Source organism: Sapajus apella, unplaced genomic scaffold (genome assembly GCF_009761245.1).
Source record: "Sapajus apella isolate SASKATOON/1434 unplaced genomic scaffold, GSC_monkey_1.0 scaffold33, whole genome shotgun sequence".
Taxonomy (NCBI): Eukaryota; Metazoa; Chordata; class Mammalia; order Primates; family Cebidae; genus Sapajus; species Sapajus apella.
In genome coordinates this window covers 7375709-7397355 of record NW_022436973.1, presented here as the reverse complement: position 1 = coordinate 7397355, position 21647 = coordinate 7375709, and the positions used below count along the sequence as shown (strand labels likewise).

Sequence of the window (21647 nt, the reverse complement as noted above, 5' to 3'; positions counted from 1 at the left end):
GAACTATAGCCTGGGCAATAGAGTGAGACCCTGTCTCAAAAAACAAACACCCCTAAACAAATGAGTGTGGCTGTGTTCACATAATACTTTATTTACAAAGCAGGTTAAGCTGGAGTTGACACATGGGCTGTTGTTTGCTGACCTTTGCCCTAGAACAACAAGTATTAATATGTATTAAGTGCCCAGCTCCAGTGAAGATTATGTAGCAGTTTTAAAAAGAACCCCATTTCAGTGACCTAGCACTGTGGGTCACACCTGCAATCCTAGCACTTGGGAAGGCTGAGGTGGGAGGATCGCATGAGTCCAGGAGTTCAAAACCAGTCTGGGCAACATAAAGACATGTGGTTTCTATAAGAAATTAAATAAAAAATAAGTAAATAAAATTTTTAAAAGAGAATCCCATTTTGAAGTTTTGGTTATTTTAAAATTTATATTATTTGTTGCTAGCTAATGCACTCACATAATTCAAAGTCCAAAATGCACACAGAGAAATACTTTATCCCCACCTTATCACCAGCTACCCATTCCCTAGAGTCAGCCCTTATCAGTTTATTATATATCCTTCCAAAAACATTCTTTGGCTAAATACACAATAGGAAATGTATTTTCTCCTTTTAAAAATTTTTTGGTAAAATACACATAACAGTAAAAGCTACCCTTTTTAGGCCTAGCATGGTGGCTCACGCCTGTAATCCTAGCACTTTGGGAGGCCAGGATGCGTGGATCACCTGAGGTTGAGAGTTCGAGACCAGCCTGACCAACAAGCAAAAAGCCCGTCTCTAATAAAAATACAAAATTAGCAGGGTGTGGTGGCACATGCCTGTAATCCCACCTACTTGGGAGGCTGAGGCAGGAGAATCGCGTGAACGCAGGAGGTGGAGGTTGCGGTGAGCCGACATCGCACCATTGTACTCCAGCCTTGGCAACAAGAGTGAAACTCTTGTCTCAAAAAAAAAAAAAGAAGTTACCCTTTTTGTTTTATTTTTTTTTCTTTTTTGAGACAGAATCTTGCTTTGTCACCCAGACTGGAGGACAGTGGCACAATCACAGCTCATGGCGGCCTCCAGCTCCTGGGCTCAAGGCCACCTTAGCCTCCTGAGTAGCTGGGTCTACATGCACACACCATCACACCCTGCTAATTTCTTTAACTTTTTGTATGTTTCTCAGGCTGGTCTCAAACTCCTGGCCTCAAATGATCCTTCTTCTCAGCCTCCCAAAGCACTGGTATTACAAGCGTGAGCCACCCTGCCCTGCCGAAAAGTTACCATTATAACCATTTTTAAGCATACAAGTCAGTGATATTAAGTACATTCACAGTGCTTTGCAACCATCTCTTTTTTGTCGAGATGCAATTACATTTTATGTATAGTATTTTCAACATCTTTTTTCATTTAGCAATATGTAAGTTAAAAACCATTTTATTTTCTGTATAATGGTTGGATCATGCTTTGTTTTTATTTATTTATTTATTTATTTAAAGACGGTGTTTCACCATTTTGGTCAGGCTGGTCTTGAACTCTCGACCTCAGGTGATCCGCCCACCTTGGTCTCCAAAGTGCTTGGATTACAGGCGTGCGCCACCGCACCCAGCCTATTTATTTATTTTTGATGGAACCTCGCTCCGTCACCCAGGTTGGAGTTGAGTGGTGCTATCTCAGCTCACTGCAACCTCCCTCTTCTGGGTTCAAGCAATTCTCCTGTCTCAGCTTCCCGAGTAGCTGGGACTGTAGGTGTGCACCGCCATGCCCAGCTAATTTTTTGTATTTTTAGTAAAGGTGGGGTCTCACCATGTTGGCCAAGCTGACCTCAGGCCACTAACTCATGACTTTAGGAGATCTGTCCACCTTGGCCTCCTGAAGTGCTGGGACTATAGGCGAGAGCCACCATGCCCAGCCCATTTTTTTAAAGCTATATAAATACTTGATCCACCTGCAATTTTGCCAGGTATATAGTGAGGACTATGGCTCTCCATTGTACTAATACCATGCCTCACTGAAATGCCACCTTTATTTACTTCATTTCTAAATGTATTTGAATCTTTTTCTGGTTCTCTCTTCCATCGATTCATCTGTCTATATATTTGCTTGTACAATTCTATTTTAATTATTGTATCTTTATAATTTTTATAATTTTAAAATATCTGGTAGGGCTAGTATCTCCATATTGCTCTTTCTTTTCCACACATTTCCTGGCTGTTAATTTTAGAATCTTTTCTAGTTCCAAAGCTATTAATTTCTTATTTTAGTGAGACTAGGTTTTGTTTTGTTTTCCCTTGAGATGGAGTCTTGCTCTGTCACCCAGGCTGGAGTGCAGTAGTGCAGTCTCAGCTCAGTGTAACCTCCACCTCCCAGGTTTAAGCGACTCTGAACCTGCCTCAGCCTCCTGAGTAGCTGGGATTATAGATGCCTGCCACCACACCTCCCTAATATTTGTATTTTTAGTGGAGATGGGATTTCACCCTGTTGGCCAGGCTGGTCTTGAACTTCTGACCTCAAGTGATCTACCCGCTATGGCCTCCCAGAGTGCTGGGATTACAGGCATGAGCCACTGTACCTGGCCGGAACTACATTCTTTTTATAAATTAACCCGAGGATAATTGATATCCATATGTTAACTCTTGGTGTCCAGAAATAGGGTGTACTGTACCATTGACTTAAGTCTGTGTTCTTCAAATAGTATTTACATTTTTTTTTCAGAGAGGCCTTACATGCATATGTTTATATTTAGGTATTTTATCTTTTAGTTTGTTTATTATTCTCATTCATTTCTTAATTTAAACTTAAAGGAATAATGTATTTTAGCCACACCCACATGAAAAAAGTTTTCATTGGCTCTGCGCAGTGGTTCACACCTGTAATCCCAACACTTTGGGGTGCCAAGGTGGGCAGATCACAAGATCAGGAGATCAAGACCATCCTGGCTAACACAGTGAAACCCCAAAAATTAGCTGGGTATGGTGGCACACACCTGTAGTCCCAGCTACTTGGGAGGCTGAGGCAGGAGAATCGCTTGAACTGGGAGGCGGACGTTGCAGTGAACCAAAATTCCGCCACTGCACTCCAGCCTGGGTGACAGAGCGAGACTCTGTCTCAAAAAATAAAAGTAAAAAGAAAGAAAAAAAAGTTATTTTGAAACTGAGCTGTATTTGATTCATTTTTGGTGAATCCTGGTTTTCAAAATACAAAGTCATTGGTAAGACAGACTTTTTAAAATTATTAGTTTGTTTTCTGCTACTGACTGCCTTTTTATCACTTTACACTTCTTCTCTGAGCCTTAGTTTCCTCGTCTGTAAATCGAAGAATCTAAAGCGGATATCTAAAGCCTATCTTTCCTGCCCATATTGATTCTGATGTGATTAGCTTCCTAGAGACCTTATATCTGCTCAGGGAAGCCCTCTTGAGGCTGGGACCTATGTTACTCCCAGTGGTTGAGGACCATCTGAGCTCTGGATTTCTAGTCCCTTGTGGCCAGGCTGGTGGGCCACCATCAAAGTCATGTCAGGAATCTCATTGTCCACCTTCTAGGGCTAATATGTTTGGTTGGGTAGTTAAAGGTTTAGGGCCCTGGTTTGGAATTGCTTGAAGTGCCCTAGTATCTCCATGGGAGTCTGCCTTTGCTTTTCATTCCCTCCTCTGGACCCTTAGCTCTCAGACCTACTATCCTCAGGCTGTCCACAGGTCTCCCAGTGCTACCCTCATTGTCAACTCCTTCTTTTCCCCCTCTGCCTTCTGGCCATTTCCCACCTGTCGCCTCAATACTCAGGGAAGGAAGTAGCGCCTAGGGGTTGAAAGAACTGGCTTAGCAACTAGCCAGGCTTATATTCTGATCTGCCTTTGCCTTTCGTTAGCTGTGTGATCTTTGGTAAAGTTTAGAGAGAATAAATGCAAAGTACTGACCGTGATTACTCGAGGAGGGGTCTTAGTGAATTGGCTTGTTCGTTAGTGGTTAATAGTATCAATAGTAGCTTAATACATAAAGCTGTGTGCTGGACTCTATAATAGGAGCTTTTATATATCACCCATTGAATCTTCACAAGCAGCCCCAGGAGGAGGGTAGGAATTATATCCCATTTTGCAGATGGGGAAAGTAAAGCCCAGGAGAAGTGACCTGTGCAAAGTCATGCAGCTAATGAGTGTCTGAGCCATAATTCAAACTCAGCTTTAAGATGTCACTAGTGGGACTGAGGAACTGAATTGTTAGCTTAACTTGTTAATTTCAGTGTAGAGCCACATGTGGCTAGTGGCTACCATGTTAGACAGTGCGGTTCCAGATGTGTGGCAGCAGCTCAGTTCCATGTTAGTCAGGAGGGAGTGCTCCTTCCTCCCCTCTCCTATCCTCCCATGCCCCTCCCCTCAGCAGGTGGGTCTTACTTTTGGTTGGAGAACACCTTCTGAGTTTAATTTTTGTTGCTTCTTTAATTCTAACAGTGTGAAGAGTGCCAGTGCTGGCAGCATGGGGTCTGCATGGGATTACTGGAAGAAAATGTGCCCGAGAAATACACCTGTTATGTTTGCCAAGACCCTCCAGGTAGAGATTCTGGAGTCAGGGATATAACAGTATGTAGCCGTTTCCTTGGCACAGCTGGCTGTGACACATTCTAAATGTCTGTGGTCTTAAGACTCATTTCTTCAGCATCGGCTAGACTCCAACTCCTCACCTCTGATGCTATCCCACCTGGTGGACAGCTGTCCTGAACTTAGCAATAAGAGCACATGTGTGAAGGGGCCCACCTAGTGGAAGGCCTGACCTTGAGTTAGAACTTTTCCTTCTCTTTATGGTTTAAAAAAAAAATGCATGAGGCCAGGCGCAATGGCTCATGCCTGTAATTCCAGCACTTTGGGAGGCCAAGGCAGGTGGATCACCTGAGGTCAGGAGTTTGAGACCAGCCTGGCTAGTGGGGTGAAACCCTGTCTCTACTAAAAATACAAAAATTAGCTGGGCATGGTGGCAGGCACTGGTAATCCCAGCTCCTCAGGAGGCTGAAGCAGGAGAATCGGTTGAACCTGGAAGGCAGAAGTTGCAGTGAGCCAAGATTGCGCCATTGCACTCCAGCCTGGGCGACAAGAGTGAAACTCTGTCTTAAAAAAAAAAAATACATGAGTTCTACTCTCAACAATTTTTAAGTGTGCACTACAGTATTGTTATTAACAACTGTAAGCATGATGTTGTACAGCAGATCTCTAGAACTTTCACCCTGTGTGATTGAAGCTCTATAAAAATATGTAGAAACTTCATAAGTTTGAGTGTCATCCTTGTGTAGAGACCATGCTAATCTTCTCTGTATTGTTCCTGTTTCACTGTATGTGCTGCTGAAGTGGCACCTTTTCCTTTTCTTGAGGACTCATAAGGATGGGCATATGGGCTCTGTCTTTGGCTTTTGGGGGCTTTTGGAGGATTAGAAACCTACCTCTGCCCCCTGTGGCAATGTCTGCCCTTTGTCACATCACTGTTATCCTGAAGGGAGCTATGCCTTTGAGGGGAAAGAAGAAGGCATGGTTGGGCAGAGCCTGTTGCTACCCTAAGCAGTGACTTAATTCCTTAGCAGGATCAGTTAGTTCCATGGCTATAGGGGTCACCTGTGGCTCTTGGCTGCTCCTTTCCAGAAGGGGTGCATTGTAAATGTGCAGTTCATTGTCTTGCTTTCCATGGGATGGTGACATTGTCTCCCATCACCAACTGTAAGGCCTCTCCCTCAGCTCTAGTCCCTTGATTCCTTTAGAGCTAGACAATGCTTGAGAGCCTCTGCTTCTGTTATTCCTTTCTGTCCGATGAGGTGGACCTGCTGCTTCTACTCCCGTTTTTGCTTGTGAGGAAGAAATTGATCCTTGAGGATACAGTTGACTTTCCTAACCTCATAAGGCAAATTGGAATTAGAACTGGTTTGCAGAGCCAGATCTCTTGATTTTGTTGGTTGTCTAGGGAGGGACTGACCACCAGTTGATTTAACAGCAAACAGGTCCCCTCTGGGCCTAAGGACCTCTGTTGTGACACTCTCCTTGTACTAGATGAGTCCATAGACTGAAAAGCATCTGGCTTCACTTGTCCCTTTATCCCAAGGAAAGAATATAGTCAGAAGATTCAAGAGGTAAACAAACACAGGTCCTGAAGGGACATGCCTGGCCCAATATCACACCACCAGCTAATGCCATACAGGTGATGAGAACCAGTTGTTTCATACCTTTGTCTTGTAAAACAAGATAGTGCAGCTCTGAATCCTGCTGCTCTAGGCACTGCCTGCAGCAGCTGCCTCTGAGATTCTCCCATATAATCCTGAAGGTTCCTTAGCATACCTTTTACAAATCTTTTTTTCCTACCATGTCTTTCTCTCTACTTTTCCCTCTTTAGAAGTCACACACACCATCTTCATCAAATCCTGTGCACTAACTGAACTTATATGACTTTAATCGCCGAGATTGTGAATAGAGTCTTCCTTGAACTGAGCATGGCATGTCTACCACAGGGTCTGCATTTATAGACTGACTCTGTAGTGGATTGGACTAAAAGTTTAACAGATTCGTTTTTTAAAGGTTACTTAAAGATATTTTTAACAGAATCAAGGTGAATCCCCACCATGTGTATTAGTAAAGGCAGAAAGAACCCAAAGACCTTAATAGGAATCACCTGAGTTTTTCAGGGTTTGCATAGATATTGACAGTCGAACTGCAGTCTGGTTGAAAGCTTCTCCCTGGGATTCAGGAGTTCGTGTTGACACGTCACATGTGCTTATGTTTTCAGTCCTTCCTAAGGAGCCCTGTACTGAATAGGACAGCTGAAGCCATCCAGTTCCTATGTTGTTCTAATGGATGGGTAACTGGTCCAGAGAGGGGAAGGGGCCTGATCATCTGTTTAGTTAGGTGGTAGGTGTACATTTGCAGGGGGACTTGAGGCATCTTTCCATTCATTTGATAAGTCCATTAAAGATGCCTTTCACCAGGCACTGGGGATACAACCATGAACAAGATAGTTTCTACTCTTTCAGCTCTTAGCCGGGTTGGGGGCCAGAAACAGAAGTTAAAACAAGTTAAATAAATAAGACTGTGTTAGGTAGTGATGAATACTGTGACGGGAAAATCAGTAAGATGATTATGAGGTACTGATGATGCTGTCAACTTTGGGAAGCAGCAGAAGGCCCCTCTCCAGTCTGGGCAACACGGCAAAACCCCATCTCTACCAAAAAAAAAAAAAAGAAAGAAAAATTAGCCAGGGCCCAGCTACTTGGGAGGCTAAGGTGGGAGGATTACCTGAGCCCAGGGATGTTGAGGCTGCAGTGAGCCATGAACATGCCACTGCACCCCAGCCTGGGCAACAGAGTGAGACCCTGTCAGAGAAAAAGAAAAAAAAAAGCCTCTCTGAGGAGGTAGTAAGGAGCCAACCCTGCAAAGGCTTGAGGAATAGTGCTGCAGACAGAGGGGACGCTCAAGTGAGGGTCTTGAGGCTGGAAAGAGTTTGATGTGTTTCAGAAACTGAAAGGAGGCCAGTGTAAGGGTGTGGAGAGGAAGGCAGGAAGGAACTGGGTCCTGTGGGCCTCAGTAAGCCAGAGTTAGAGAGTTAGGGCTTTGGGTATTCTCCTGAGAGCAGCAGGAGGCAGTGGAAGGTTTTAAGTCGGGGAGAGAATGATCTGATTTAAATTTAGAGATAATTCAGGTGCCTGGGTCACCTCTGGCCATTCCAGGAAATCAGGAAGTATACATGCCTCATTTACTACCTTATCCCCATTACCTAATAGCCCAGCATGTTATAGGTGCCAAGAAAGTGTACACCGGATGAATAAATGAGCAAAATGAATATACTAATCTATTCTTCCACTAGTTTGTGTGATAATTGTGTGATAGTGATGAAACGGCCTGGGTTTCCTTCAGGCCATGTTTTAACCCTCTTGTCACTGCTGCAGGTCAGAGGCCTGGCTTCAAGTACTGGTATGACAAGGAGTGGCTGAGCAGGGGACATATGCATGGCCTGGCATTTCTAGAAGAGAACTACTCCCATCAAAATGCCAAGAAGATCGTGGCCACCCACCAGCTTCTTGGTGATGTGCAGAGAGTGATTGAGGTTCTGCACGGCCTGCAGCTCAAGATGAGCATCTTGCAGTAAGTGCGGCACCTGCGGGAGCATGCTGGTTTGGCCCGGGCTGGGAGTTGGGTAAATCTGAGAAATTGGAAAGCTACCAAAGCAACCATAAAACTGAATTTGAGACCTTTACTAAAAAGTACCAGTTACATGATAAACATTCTTTAAAAAATTTTTTTTATTGAGTAATATCTTACATATAATTAAGTTCATCCATTTTAAGAGTTCATTGAATTTTGATATTGTATGCAGCCGTGTAGCCACCACCAGAATCAAAATATGGTGTGTCTATTTCGGTTTGGTTTTTGTTTGGGTGTACAGTTCTGAGGTTTTTTTTTGTTTGTTTGTTTGTTTGTTTGGAGGCAGAGTCTCACTCTGTAGCCCAGACTGGAGTGCAGTGTTGAAATCTCGGCTCACTGCAGCTTCTGCCTTCTGGATTCACTTCAGCCTCCCGAGTTGTTGGGACTACAGGTGTATGCCACCATGCCTGGCTAACTTTTTATATTTCCCTCCCTTTTTAAGGCTGAATAATACTCCTTTTATGTGTATGCCACATTTTGTTTATCCCATTTTTCTTTTTTTGGAGACAGAGTCTCACTCTGTTGCCCAGGCTGGAGTACAGTGGCACCATCTTGGCTCACTGCAACCTCTGCCCCCTGGGTTCAAGCAATTCTCCTGCCTCAGCTTCCCAAGTAGCTGTGACTACAGGTGCATGCCACTATACTTGGCTAATTTTTGTATTTTGGTAGAGATGGGATTTCACCGTGTTGTCCAGGCTGGTCGTGAACTCCTGAGCTCAGGCAATTCGCCCACCTCCCAAACTGCTGGGATTATAGATGTAAGCCACCACACCCAGCCTTGTTTATCCCTTTCATGCTAAATATTCCTTTTCTTTTTAAAGAAAAAGAGATGCGGTTTTGCTTTGTTGCCCAGGCTGGAATGCAGTGGCTACTTATAGGCAGGATCATCACGCACTGCTGCTTTAAACTCTTGGGCTCAAGCAACTCAGCTGTTTTTTTTTTGGAGGCAGAACAGGCTCTGTTACCCAGGCTGAAGTGCAGTGGCATGATCTCAGCTCACTGCAGCCTTCACCTCCTGGGTTCATGCAATTCTCCTGCCTCAGCCTCCCAAGTAGCTGAGATTACAACTGCCTGCCACAATGCCCAGCTAATTTTTGTATTTTTAGTAGAAACGGGGTTTCACCATGTGGGCCAGGTGACCTCAAGTGATCTGCTCGTCTTGACCTCTCTAACTGCTGGGATTACAGGCATGAGCCACCATGCCCAGCCTTGCCTCAGCTCATTCTAAACATTCTTGATTGGTAAACAAAGTAAAATTGAAAGCTGCTGGAACAGATATTGTTGGCAGGCCTATTCTCTAGCACAGTGGTTGCTCAATAAAAATCTTTCTTGGTGGTTTGCTCATACAGAAAAGTTTTTAACCTTTTGGAGTTGGACTTCTGGCTTTTAGTGGCCAGAGAGTGAAATTCAGTGTAAATTTCCTCCTGTGGTTGTCTTCTGTATGTCAGATGACCCAACTTGATGTAAGCTATGATAAACACACGTGACTCTTATTGCGGTCTGTTGGCTTTTTGTTGTTGTTGAAACAGAGTCTCATTCAGTCACCCAGACTGGAGTGCAGTGGTGTGATCTCAGCTCACCACAACCTCACAGTAGCAGGCAGATCAGACAGATAATTAGCCCAGCTTCACAGAGGAGGAAGTAGGAATGAGGCTGGTTGGTGAGCTGTCCCAGAGTTGAAATTCAGTCAGGTCTTCCGACTAAGAGTCCAGTCCCATTTACTGCTTGTGACCACAGTGGGAGCTCACTAAGGAGTGGTCTCCTAGGAGACCAAGGATTCGCATTCCCTCTTGTTAAGCAAATGGTAGTGTGTGGTCAGATAGCCCACGTGGGAACTGCTGTTCCTACTGGGAGAGTGTTTAGGAATTGAGAACCCCTGCAGTGGTGCCAGTTCCTCCAAAACCCATGCCCTCTTTGTCCTCTCAACAGAAGCCGGGAGCATCCTGATCTGCAGCTGTGGTGCCAGCCTTGGAAACAGCACTCAGGGGAGGGGAGATCTCATTCCAAAAACATCCCTATTACTGACACCAGGAGCAAGGAGGAAGCCCCAAGCTATAGAACTTTGAATGGGGCAGTGGAGAAGCCCAGGCCCCTGGCCTTGTCCCTGCCGCGTTCTGTGGAGGAGTCCTATATCACCAGTGAGCACTGCTACCAGAAGCCCCGCGCCTATTACCCTGCCGTGGAGCAGAAGCTGGTGGTGGAGACAAGGGGCTCTGCCCTTGACGATGCGGTTAACCCCCTCCATGAGAACGGCGATGATTCCCTCTCCCCGCGCCTGGGCTGGCCTCTAGACCAAGACAGGAGCAGGGGGGACAGTGATCCCAAACCCAGCTCCCCAAAGGTATGTGGCTGGCTTGTACTTGTTCTTCATTCATTGCGTGAGTGCTTAGAAGTTCTACTTCTAGGTTTGAATGTCCTATTGGAGATATTTATTAATAAAACTGTATTTAAATTTGCTTACCATAGGTTTTTTTTTTTTTTTTTTTGAGACGGAGTCTTGCTTTGTCACCCAGGCTGGAGTGCAATAGCATAATCTCAGCTCACTGCAACCTCCAACTCCCAGGTTCAAGCGATTCTCCTGCCTCAGCCTCATGAGCAGCTGGGATTACAGGCACCATGCCCAGCTAATTTTTGTACTTTTAATAGAGACAGGGGTTCACCATGTTGGTCAGGCTGGTCTTGAACTCCTGACCTTGTGATCTGCCTGCCTTGGGCTCACAAAGTGCTGGGATTACAGGCATGGGCCACCACACCTGGATGTAGTTTTTGGTTTGCCAGCATGGGTGCAAAGTCAGGAAAGCCCACTTAAGCCAAAGATCATGGGTTCCAGGAAGCACCCACAAAATGGCATAGCCATTGTGGTAGGTCGGGGAGGGGGGTGGGTGTGAAGGGTGGGAGAAGTGGGAAGTAGCAAAGAGAAATGGGTTAGGAAAACTCATCTTTTCTTTAAGGCAGTTTGTATTATAATTGCACCTAGGTGCTAATTAGCATGGGCAAACAATGAGTCAAATGTTTTGTTAGGCAGAATTTTTTCTGTCGAGTTTTATGATAGCTTTATTTTGACTTTTAACTTTGAAGCCCTGTGGTAAAAATGGTACACTTTGTCAAAATATTGCTGGTTTCATCAGTTTTCCCAAGAGCCACTTCCGCTTTTTGTTTTTCAAGTCATTCTCTTCTGGAACGTGTGTCACCTCATTGCCCGGAGTCTTCCTAACTGCTCACTAGGCTCATTGTGCCCTGTCCTCACTTGTCAGTGAGGCTTTGTGTGATTTGAGAGCTTCTCTACCTCGTTGTCCTTACTTCCCAGACTTTCTCCTGCAGGTTGGTGTCCCCAGCGTTAAATGCATTGCTGCATAGTGCCGAGAGGGGATCCTAGATGACAAGCCCCTCAAGGGAGGGGATTGTACCTCATTCATCCTTGTGCCCCTGACTGTGTCCAAACAGTATTGGGCAAGGTAGTAAGGACACAGTCTTTTGAGACAGACCCAGTTTCTGTTCTGGGCTCAGCCCCTTACTGTGTTATTCTGCGTGGGTTACTTCATATTCCTGACCAGACCTGTTTTCTAGCCTATAGAATGGGGCCAGTGAAGCCCCCTCAGTTACTGTGGAATGTATTTGTGAAAATCCCTCAGCACACTGATTTGCACATAGTAAGTACGAAATACATATTAGCTAGAATCTATTTCATTTCAAACAGATAAATGAAAGGTTGAGATACCAAACCCTAGAAAAAATTTGCGGTCCGGTGGATCAGGCAGGTTTCCTAGAGGTATCTGGTACACAATACAAAGTCAGGAAATACTGGGCTTCAGTAATGTAACCAAGGTTAACAGTCTCTTCCATATGGTAAGCTGACCGTATGCTGGCCTTGCTTTTATGTGCCTTATCCTATTTCATCCTCATGAACCTTCCAAAATAGGTTTGATTACCTCCATCTTCCTACCGAGAGAGCAGAGGCTCAAAGAAGTGAAGTAGTCCATCCATTCGCATATTCAGCAGGAGACTGAGCTGAGAGTTAAAACTCATTGGTGTGACTCCTATGTACTAACCCTTGTGTGCATTAGCCCTGCTCTAATCAGGTCTCAGGGATCTGGAAGCCATTCTGTGAGGCCTAGGTTAGGCTAGGACATTGGCCCAGTCAGTAGGAAGCAGCTGTGGGTCCCCTGAGCTACAGTGCGCCACCTTGAGGGAGTTGGGATTGGTACAGTGGGCAAGTTTCTGCCCAGTTCCTAACTGGAAAATAGGAAAGGGAGGTAGGGATTTGGAGTATGAAACTGCAGCTGATATTTCAGATGGCTGCAAATGCTGGCTGGTTGAGAAACAGGCCAGGGGCTGTCTCCATGCAGTAACTTCCATGGCATTGCATCCCCAGGTGAAGGAATATGTCTCCAAAAAGGCCCTACCAGAAGAAGCCCCTGCTCGGAAGCTGCTGGACAGAGGCGGAGAGGGGCTGCTGAGCTCCCAGCACCAGTGGCAGTTTAACCTGCTGACCCACGTGGAATCTCTTCAGGATGAAGTCACACACAGGATGGACTCCATTGAGAAGGAGCTGGACGGTAGGGCTCCTTCCTTGGCCTCCTGTGCATTGGCATGCACTCTGAGCACCCCCAGACGAGTTGCTTTCTGAACCCCCCAATCTGAGTTTCCAGAGACCGCTGTATTCTTTGCTTCCCTTCTTTTCAGCCTCTCCCCACCTCCGTTCTCCTCTCAGGACGGGTGAGCCTTACTTTGAGTTTTTATCAAGCACTTACAAGATCTACATGATGTTGGGTTCCTGCCTCACTTGTCTGATCCCTTCTGTAAAGTTGACTATGCAGAGAGAGGGCAGTGGGCAGTCTTGCTTGCAGGAAACGTGTGATCTAAGCAAAATCTTTACAAACAAGTTCTGTGAGAAATTAAAATTCTGACTTGAGTTTTAGGGTATCCAAGGATTTAATCTGAAAAACCTTTTGTTTCAATCTTTGATAAAATCTAAGATGAAGCTTTCTTCTCTTAAGCCAGTAGAGATTTGAGAATTTGCCTGAGTCATTTGTGTAGCCCTGGGTATTCCTCCCAGACACTGGTGGTCATAGACAGGCCTGGAGGATCAAACCTGTGACGTTGAGCATGACCAGGTTCAGTATCTTTTGACTTCCAGGAAGTTGACGGTTTTGGTTGTTGAAATATTTCCTAATTATTTGCTTTCATATTAAAAATGGAGCCCAGTTAAGAAAGAAATGTTGTTTGAGGATTCTGGGTACAGTCAGGCTATGATTTTTTTTTACTGTAACTGGGGACATAAAGCATACTTGAAATAACTCAGGAGAAAATGACATATGCTATACAAGTGAGGGCCATGAGGTGTGGCTAGGACACATGTGGCAGAGGCTATGCCGGGGAATGAGAGTGCTAACAGGAGGGCTTCCTAAAAGTGGGACTGAAGCGGAGACTTAAGGAGAGTGATGGTGTTTCCTACTGGAGAGGACTCAGGGTGGATGATCTAGCTTGAATGGAAAAAGGGTTGTCACATTGGAGGACAGTGAGAGAGACAGCAAGACCTGTCTCTAGGCTAGGTGTGGTTGCCCACACCTGTAATCCCAGTACTTTGGAAGGTCGAGGTGGGAGGATTGCTTGAGGCCAGCCTGGGCATCATAGTCTCTACAAAAAAAATTAAAAATTAGCTACGTGTAGGAGTATAATCCCAGCTACTTGGGAGGCTGAGGTGGGAGGACTACTTGAGCCCAGGAGTTGGAGGCCGCAGTGAGCTGTAATTATGCTACTGCACTCCAGCCTGTGTCATACAGAACCTGACTCTAAAAAAATAAACTAAAAAAAAGGGAATAGTAACCGATGCCACTGTCTGTGAAAAACATGCTATTAGAGGGCTGAGGGAGGATATAATGCTGGACAAAAAGTGTAGCTCTTTAGAGAATGGCAGTGGGAGTGGCTCTGAGTCCCTGAAAAGAGGATTAGCACCATGGAAACAGGGTGAATGTTTGCTTATTGCCACAGGTACCTTCCCTTAGGGGAGAAGTTAAAGCCTTCTCTCAATCCTCTTCTGCCAGGTTCGGCCTCTCTAGCCCTGCACGTGCCGAATAGGCAGTGTGGCAAGGATGCTGGCCTCACAGAGGACCTCATGTGTGTCTCACTGATTCAGGGTCACATATTCTGTACATTTCTAAGACTCTAGGACCTGAGAGAGTTACCAAGGAAGCATTAAAATAAATGATAAAGCTTAAAGATTTTATTTAGATAAACAGAGTTTTGCATAGTATTTAAGATTCATCAGAATCCCTTTTTAGGGAATCAACTCTTTATTTAAAAGACCAAGATAAACTGAGTTTTCATAACCAAAATAGGAATTTGGATGTAACATTCCTTTTTTATAAAACTGGCCTGGTTAGCCAGGCTTGGTGGTATGCGCTTGTAATCCCAGCTACTTGGGAGGCTGAAGCAGGAGAATCACTTGAACCTAGAAGGCCGAGGTTGCAGTGAGCTGAGATCACACCACTGCACTCCAGCCTAGCTAACACAGCAAGACTCAGTCTCAACAAATTTAGAAGCTTGGCGTGGTATCTCATACTTGTAATCCCAGCACTTTGGGAGGCCAAGGCAAGAGGTTCACTTGAGGCCAGGAGTTCAGTGTTACAGTGAGCTATGATCATGTCACCATACTCCAGTCTGGGTGACAGAGCAACACCCCATTTCTTTAAAAAAAAAAGCTGGGCCAGACGTGGTGGCTCACACCTGTAATCCTGGCACTTTGGGAGGCCAAGGCGGGCGGATCACCTGAGGTCAGGAGTTTGAGACCAGCCTGACCAACACAGAGAAACCCCATCTCTACTAAAGTCCGCCTCCCAAATAGCTGGGATTACAGGTGCACACCACCATACCCAGCTGATTTTTTGTATTTTTTAGTAGAGATGGGGATTTACTATTTTGGCCAGTCTGGCCTCAAATTCCTGACCTCATGATCTGCCCGCCTCGGCCTCCCAAAGTGCTGGGATTACAGGCATTGGCCACCACGTCCAGCTATTCTGCACTTTTAAAAGAGACACTTGGGATGGTGCAGCATGTGGTGTGGAGAGGCTGGCCTGCTGGATGCTGGGGTCCAGAGGAATTGCTGTTGACCTCCCACAGTCCTGGCTCTGCTCTCCAGCCTAGCAGACCTAGACAGACAGCTTCCATACCAGGAACTCCACACACTCCTGTTAACCAAGCTCAGAGATACTGAGTGGCTTAGACTCTTTCAGCCTGAGTGTTGGTGCACTGTGCATGCCTCCTGGGCCACTGTAGTATTGGGGTGTCTTTGGTGAGCCTGGAACCAGATCCAAGGTGGTTAGGGTGATCTTAAGAGGGGCCTCTCAGCAACTGTAGGATCATCTTGCAAAAGATTGACTCTCTCTCTCTGCTGTTGGACTAACCCATCCAGTCCTGACTGCCTTTTCTCCATTTATCCCTTTTTTTTTTTTTGAGATGGAGTCTTGCTCTGTCTCACCCAGGCTGTAGTGGTGCAATCTTGGCTCACTGCAGCCTCTACCTTCCATATTTAAGCGATTCTTCCTGCCTCAGCCTCCCAAGTAGCTGGGACTACAGGCACGCGCCACCACACCTGGCTAATTTTGTATTTTTCATAGAGTCAAGGTTTCACCATGTTGGCCAGGCTGGTCTTGAATTCCTGACCTTAGGTGATCCACCTGCCTCAGCCTCCCAAAGTGCTGGCATTACAGGCGTGAACCACTGTGCCCAGCCTCCCTATTTATTCTTGTGTCTGTTTGCTGAGCAGTCCTCCGTCTCCTAGTTTTTTGTTTGTTTGTTTGTTTGTTTGTTTTTTTAAGACTTACTGGTGTTTTGAAACTGGTCACTATCCAGTTTTCTTGCTCAGGAGGCCACTAGATCCTCTCAGGAGGCCACTAGATCCTCTCATGTGACTAATCCTTTATTCTTGGTATTCAAGCTTAAGTCTGAGGAGGCAGTCTTATTTTTCTTATTTCCAAGTCCTTGTACTTGCTGGAATCAGGAAGAGAGAGGGTTCCTCCTTCTTGGAACCCCCAAATTCCAACAAGAAATAGGATGGAGGAGGGTAAGCTACACAGGGCCCAGAGCATTGGGTGGGGCACTTTGCTGTACTACACATGCCCTCTCTCGCTGTGTTTGTTGGAGGCTTGCCATGTTTCAGGCACAGCTGAGTGTTAGGGACATAATGGCAAGCAAGGCAAACTCAGCCTTTGCTCTCATGGAACTTGATCCAGTGGGAGAGACAGACATTAATCAAATCATCCCATTACCTGTAATTACAAACCATGAAATGCTCAAAGGAGAACATGTGATACCAGAGCACCTGTAACACAAGGACCAGATTCAGGGTATAGGGTTGGGGAAGGCTTCCCTAAAGAATATCTCACAGGAAACAGAGGATTTAGAAAGGTGGAGAGGAAGGTAGGGCTGAGTCTGAGGACAGAAGAGATTCTGTGGTAGGCTGCAGGCTGCTTGAGGAAGAGGTGCTTCCTTTTGCTGCGCTCCGGGGTCCAGAAGGTGCTCAGTGCAGGTTGGTGTATGGACTAGAAAGGCTGCAGGCAGGCTGGGAAAGCACTGGAGCTACCTGCAGGGGGTGGTTTTTGTCAAAGGTACAGGGTTCCCAGATGGTCTCTCCCCAAATGCCGGAGCTTTAGGGGGTACTTTGGGGAAGAACAAACATCTTTCTGTAGATAAATACTTGTTCTCATAAGTAAGACAGCTTTCTAGATATTGAATCAATTATGATAATGTTAATTAGTACTCAGACATCTTACATTAAATATTTATAGGGGGCCAGGCATGGTGGTTCTCGCCTGTTATCCCAGCACTTTGAGAGGCCGAGGCGGGCGGATCACCTGAGGTCAGGAGTTCGAAACCAGCCTGACCAACATGGCAAAACCCCATTTCTACTAAAAATGCAAAAAATAGCCAGGCGTGGTGGCATGCACCTGTAATCCCAGCTCCTCAGGAGGCTGAGGCAGGAGAATCTCCTGAACCTGGGAAGCAGAGGTGCAGTGAGCCGAGATTGCACCAGTGCACTCCAGCCTGGGCAACAAGAGTGAAACTCCATCACACACACACACAAAAGGCTGGGCCCAGTGGCTCACGCCTGTAATCCTAGCACTTTGGGGCTGAGGTGGGTGGATCACCTGAGGTCAGGAGTTTGAGACCAGCCAGGCCAACATGGCAAAACCCTGTCTCTACTAAAAATATAAAAATTAGCTGGGCATGGTGGTGGCACATGCCTGTAATCCCAGCTACTTAGGAGGCTGAGGAAGGAAAATTGCTTGAACCCAGGAGGCAGAGGTTGCAGTGAACTGAGATAACACCACTGCCCTCCAGCCTGGGTGATACACCAAGACTCCATCTCAAAAAAAAAGGAGAAAATAATATCAGAGTATTCTGTGGCACTGATGATTGTGTGTCAATCAGGAATTAATATGAAGCAAATCAGAGTTTAAGATGATACAAATAGCCCTTTTCAAGACCCTGTAGATTTTCATTTTTCTTGACAGGATGCTAAAACACTAAGTTCTCTGATTTTCAGCATGGGAAAGCTTTTTAAACAGTAAATGGAGGGCCAGGTGTGGTGGTTCACGCCTGTAATCCCAGCACTTTGGGAGGCCAAGGCGGGTGGATCATGAGGTCAGGAGTTCAAGACCTGCCTGACCAACATGGTGAAACCCCATCTCTACCAAAGATAGAAAAATTAGCTGGGCGTGGTGGCACACACCTGTAATCCCAGCTACTCGGGAGGCTGAGGCAGGAGAATCGCTTGAACCCAGGAGGCCGAGGTTATAGTGAGCCAAGATCGTTTCACTGCACTCCTGCCTGGGCGTCAGAGTGAGACTTGTCTCAAAAAAAAAATTTTTTTTTTTGATTTTCAGCCTTGAAGGAAAACAAAACAAAACAAAACAAAAAGACTAAGTAGTAACACTGAGAAAGGTTCTTCCTTCCAAGACCTCTAGACTCTGGTAACAGTAGCCTCTGGCAATGTGTGGCTGTCTAACCAAAATTGAATAAAATTTAAAATTCAGTTCCTCAGTTGCACTAGCCATGTTTCCATCGCTCATAGCTGCATATGGCTAGTGGCTATTGTATTGAATGACACAGACTGAGACCATTTCCATCATCGCAGAAAGTTCTTTTGGACTGTGCTGCTCTGAAGCATTTTTTGTCCTGGGAGTACCACTTTGTAGAGCAGGTATTGACACAATGTTGGCTGAAATGGCCCTTCCTTCCTTGCCCCATGAATGGTTAGATGGAATAAGGTGCTGAAACACTTGCTGAAATGTTCTTGCAAATCAAGTGTTGGAAGCTCACTGGGTCTCATCTCTCTTCTGCCGACAGTGTTGGAGAGCTGGCTGGACTACACTGGGGAACTGGAGCCCCCTGAGCCGCTGGCCAGGCTTCCGCAGCTCAAGCATTGCATCAAGCAGCTGCTGACGGACCTCGGCAAGGTGCAGCAGATCGCCCTCTGCTGCTCAACATGAAACTGGGCACCCAAAACTCATGGGGGCACAATCCTAGGGCACCCACAGGTGGAGCTTCGCATATTTAAATAAATAAACCTAGCATGCTGAATGCACGTGACACCGACTGACTTCAGGGATCTGGGCTAGGAATGTGATGGACATTGGACAAAGTGGCCATTTTGGCTGCTGGAGGACACTCTGATCTTGAAGCCTACCAGAAAGGTAGCAAATAGACTCTTGGGATTCCCTTCTTCTGTGCACATCGTTGAATGAAGAGAGTCTTTTTGCACAAACTTCACTTGAAATCGTGCCACTGATGATAAATGGAATGAGAGCCAAAAAAGTTTAGTTGGAGACAGTTGTAAATTCAATTTGCAGTTTATTTAATTGACTTTTCTGTCAGGTTGGGGCACATACCAGCTCCCTGGTTTCTGCCTGGCATGGTGTTTAGGCAGCAGACATCATTTTCCTTTTCTAGCTTCATGGGAATGTTGTGACCTCACCATGCTGTGGAGGTTGGGAAGGAGCAGAGTCTTGGCTGCCCTGCTTTCTCCTTAGGACTCTTCACTTTTCTCACCACATCTCTTGCATGACTTCATGGTACTGGGGACAAGTTTGTATGCTTTCACCCCAGAGCTGGCTGGGTTATGGCTTTTGTAGCAGAGTCCATACAGCCTATGGAAGAACTAGAATATCACGGTAATAAGAATCTAGGAAGAATTCCAAACTGAAGCAGGCAGGGTCTGGAACCCAAAGGACAGCATTTTCTATCCACTTCTTAATATTGACAGCTTCCCAATTCTATTTAATGTCCAAAAAAAAATGTTTCCCAAAATTTTGAACTCTTTCACTGTAAAGATTTGTTAAAAGAATGTGGTTTAGGGAGTTACCTTATTTTATATTGTTGTAAACAAACTTCAGATTCTATATGTGCCGCTTTTCTCCTTCCTGAAGGGTATGTTGAGTAGTCAGTGTTTTCAGAATTGTTTTGTTACTATATTTTAACATTTAAAATTTCCTGTTTGTATTATTTTGTGAGATCAAGGTGATTATGCTGCTTAAGGTCCAGGTACAACCTATTTGTACCTTTTGAGACAATATTTGTGTTACTTTTGCAGGTTACGGTTCCACATATAATTGCTATATTTTGTTTTTCCTTACTAGGCAAAGTTAAAATATTCCATGCTTTGAGTAGTGACCCATTTCACTACTTCGTTTTCTTATCACTATAAGGCAGAAATCAAAGCACAGTTGTCCATTAACACTTAGAAGTTAATTATGGGTTTATGAGTCTGTAATGTTATATTGCTGCAAACATTTACTATGTAAACGTGAAGTAGCCAATAATATCTCAATTGTAGTAACAGTATCTTTAGTGACCTTTGGAATAGTTAAGCACAGGTCATTGTGGTCATGAATTCAGGCCTCTGTACTAAGATCTATTTCAGGGAATGCTCTGTCTAGTGATTTGTTCACCATTTGATATATAATGAATTATAGGACAAGTATAAGCTGATCTGCTATATATCAGAGAGAATACATGTGGCTATACGTCTGTAACAAAACTGACGATTCCTCTACAAGAGGCTGTTTCTCACTGCTGATGTTGGTGTTTCTGTGTGGGAAGAAATGCACAGGCGTGCACGGCATGTACGTTCAGACAGCTGCATTGTACGAATTCTGTTATGCAGTCTGAAAAGGGAAGAAACAGGATGGCCTTCTGTAGCCACAACTGTGAGGTGTGATGATTGATTGTTACATTATTAGATTACTGATTTTTCTTTTCTGAAAATACATTTGAGTTTTAATCACATCTGTGGAAGCTGTAACTTTTAAAGTAGTCAATTTCATGTCTTCTTCAAAGATGGAAGCAGAAACTGAATTACCCTAATTTTGCCGACTGTCCATTATTGGGTTTATTGTTTGATTTTTAGTAAAGGAAGTTATCCCATTTCACTCATTGTGACTTTTGTTCTTAGGGAAGCAGAGAAGTCTCCCCAAGTTCTTGTAACCTCAGTGTGCTTCCCTAATTTAAAGCCATGTTGAGGGGCTCCATTACCAATTCCTAGGTCAAGGTGAATTAACCCTAAGTTGGAGCACTGGAAACCGTTATTTGCAAACATTGCTGTTACAATTTAGAAATATGTGCACTACCGGCCGGGCGCAATGGCTTACACCTGTAATCCCAGCACTTTGGGAGGCCGAGGCAGGCGGATCACCTGAGGTCAGGAGTCCAAGACCAGCCTGTCCAACATGGTGAAACCCCGTCTCTACTAAAAATACAAAAATTAGCTGGGCATGGTGGCAGTCGCCTGTAATCTCAGCTACTCGGGAGGCTGAGGCAGAATTGCTGGAACCCAGAGGCGGAAGTTGCAATGAGCCAAGATCACACCACTGCACTCTAGCCTGGGTGACAACAGCAAGACTCTGTCTCAGAAAAAAAAAAAAGAAAAAAGAAAAAAAAAGAAATATGTGCACTACCTAAGTTTTGTCTTTTGAGAAAAACTATCCACCTATAAAGAATTACCTTGACAAAAATAGTTCCGGTTTGACTAATCATTTTGTTCTTTAAGTGGTAAGTGTATGCAAGGTGGATCCTTGATGAGCCAACATTGCACTGTGGATACATATCTATGTTTACGCGCTATTAGAACAGAAGGCGCTGTATATAGAAGTGTGCTTTGAAGCAATATTTGCAAAACATGCAAACTTCTGTATCTGTATTTGGAAAAAATAAAACAGGTTCTTGTTGCTATGTTTCAGTTACATATTATTGAGTTACAATCATGCACCATATAACGTTTCTGTCAACCATGGACCCTATGTACAGGGTGGTCCCATAAGATTATAATGAAGCTGAAAAATTCCGATCACTTAGTAGTGTCCTGATGGTCCTACTGTATAGGCCTAGGCTAATGTGTGGACTTGTCTTAGCTTTTAACAAAAATTTAAAAAGTAAAATATAAAAATTAAAGTAGAAAAAACCTCATACAATAAGAATATAAAGAAAATATATTTGTATAGCTCT

The 21647-nt window shown here is 44.8% G+C and overlaps 1 protein-coding gene and 1 non-coding gene across 11 annotated transcripts in view; one reads left to right on the top strand and one right to left on the bottom strand.

Moving 5' to 3' along the window:
- PHF20 (PHD finger protein 20) overlaps positions 1-21385 on the top strand; it is a 167523-nt gene extending 146138 nt beyond the window's left edge. For all 10 annotated transcript variants that reach the window (XM_032295092.1, XM_032295087.1, XM_032295091.1 and 7 more), the window contains 5 exons: positions 4428-4527; positions 7892-8087; positions 10077-10488; positions 12520-12703; positions 18495-21385. In XM_032295092.1, coding sequence (XP_032150983.1) covers positions 4428-4527; positions 7892-8087; positions 10077-10488; positions 12520-12703; positions 18495-18637 — 1035 coding nt within the window. In that variant the 3' untranslated portion in view covers positions 18638-21385. The remainder of the gene's footprint in view (positions 1-4427; positions 4528-7891; positions 8088-10076; positions 10489-12519; positions 12704-18494) is intronic.
- On the bottom strand, positions 5215-5321 carry LOC116563077. The gene has a single exon (XR_004274212.1). It is a non-coding gene; the product is annotated as a U6 spliceosomal RNA (small nuclear RNA).
- Positions 21386-21647: the final 262 nt, after the last annotated feature.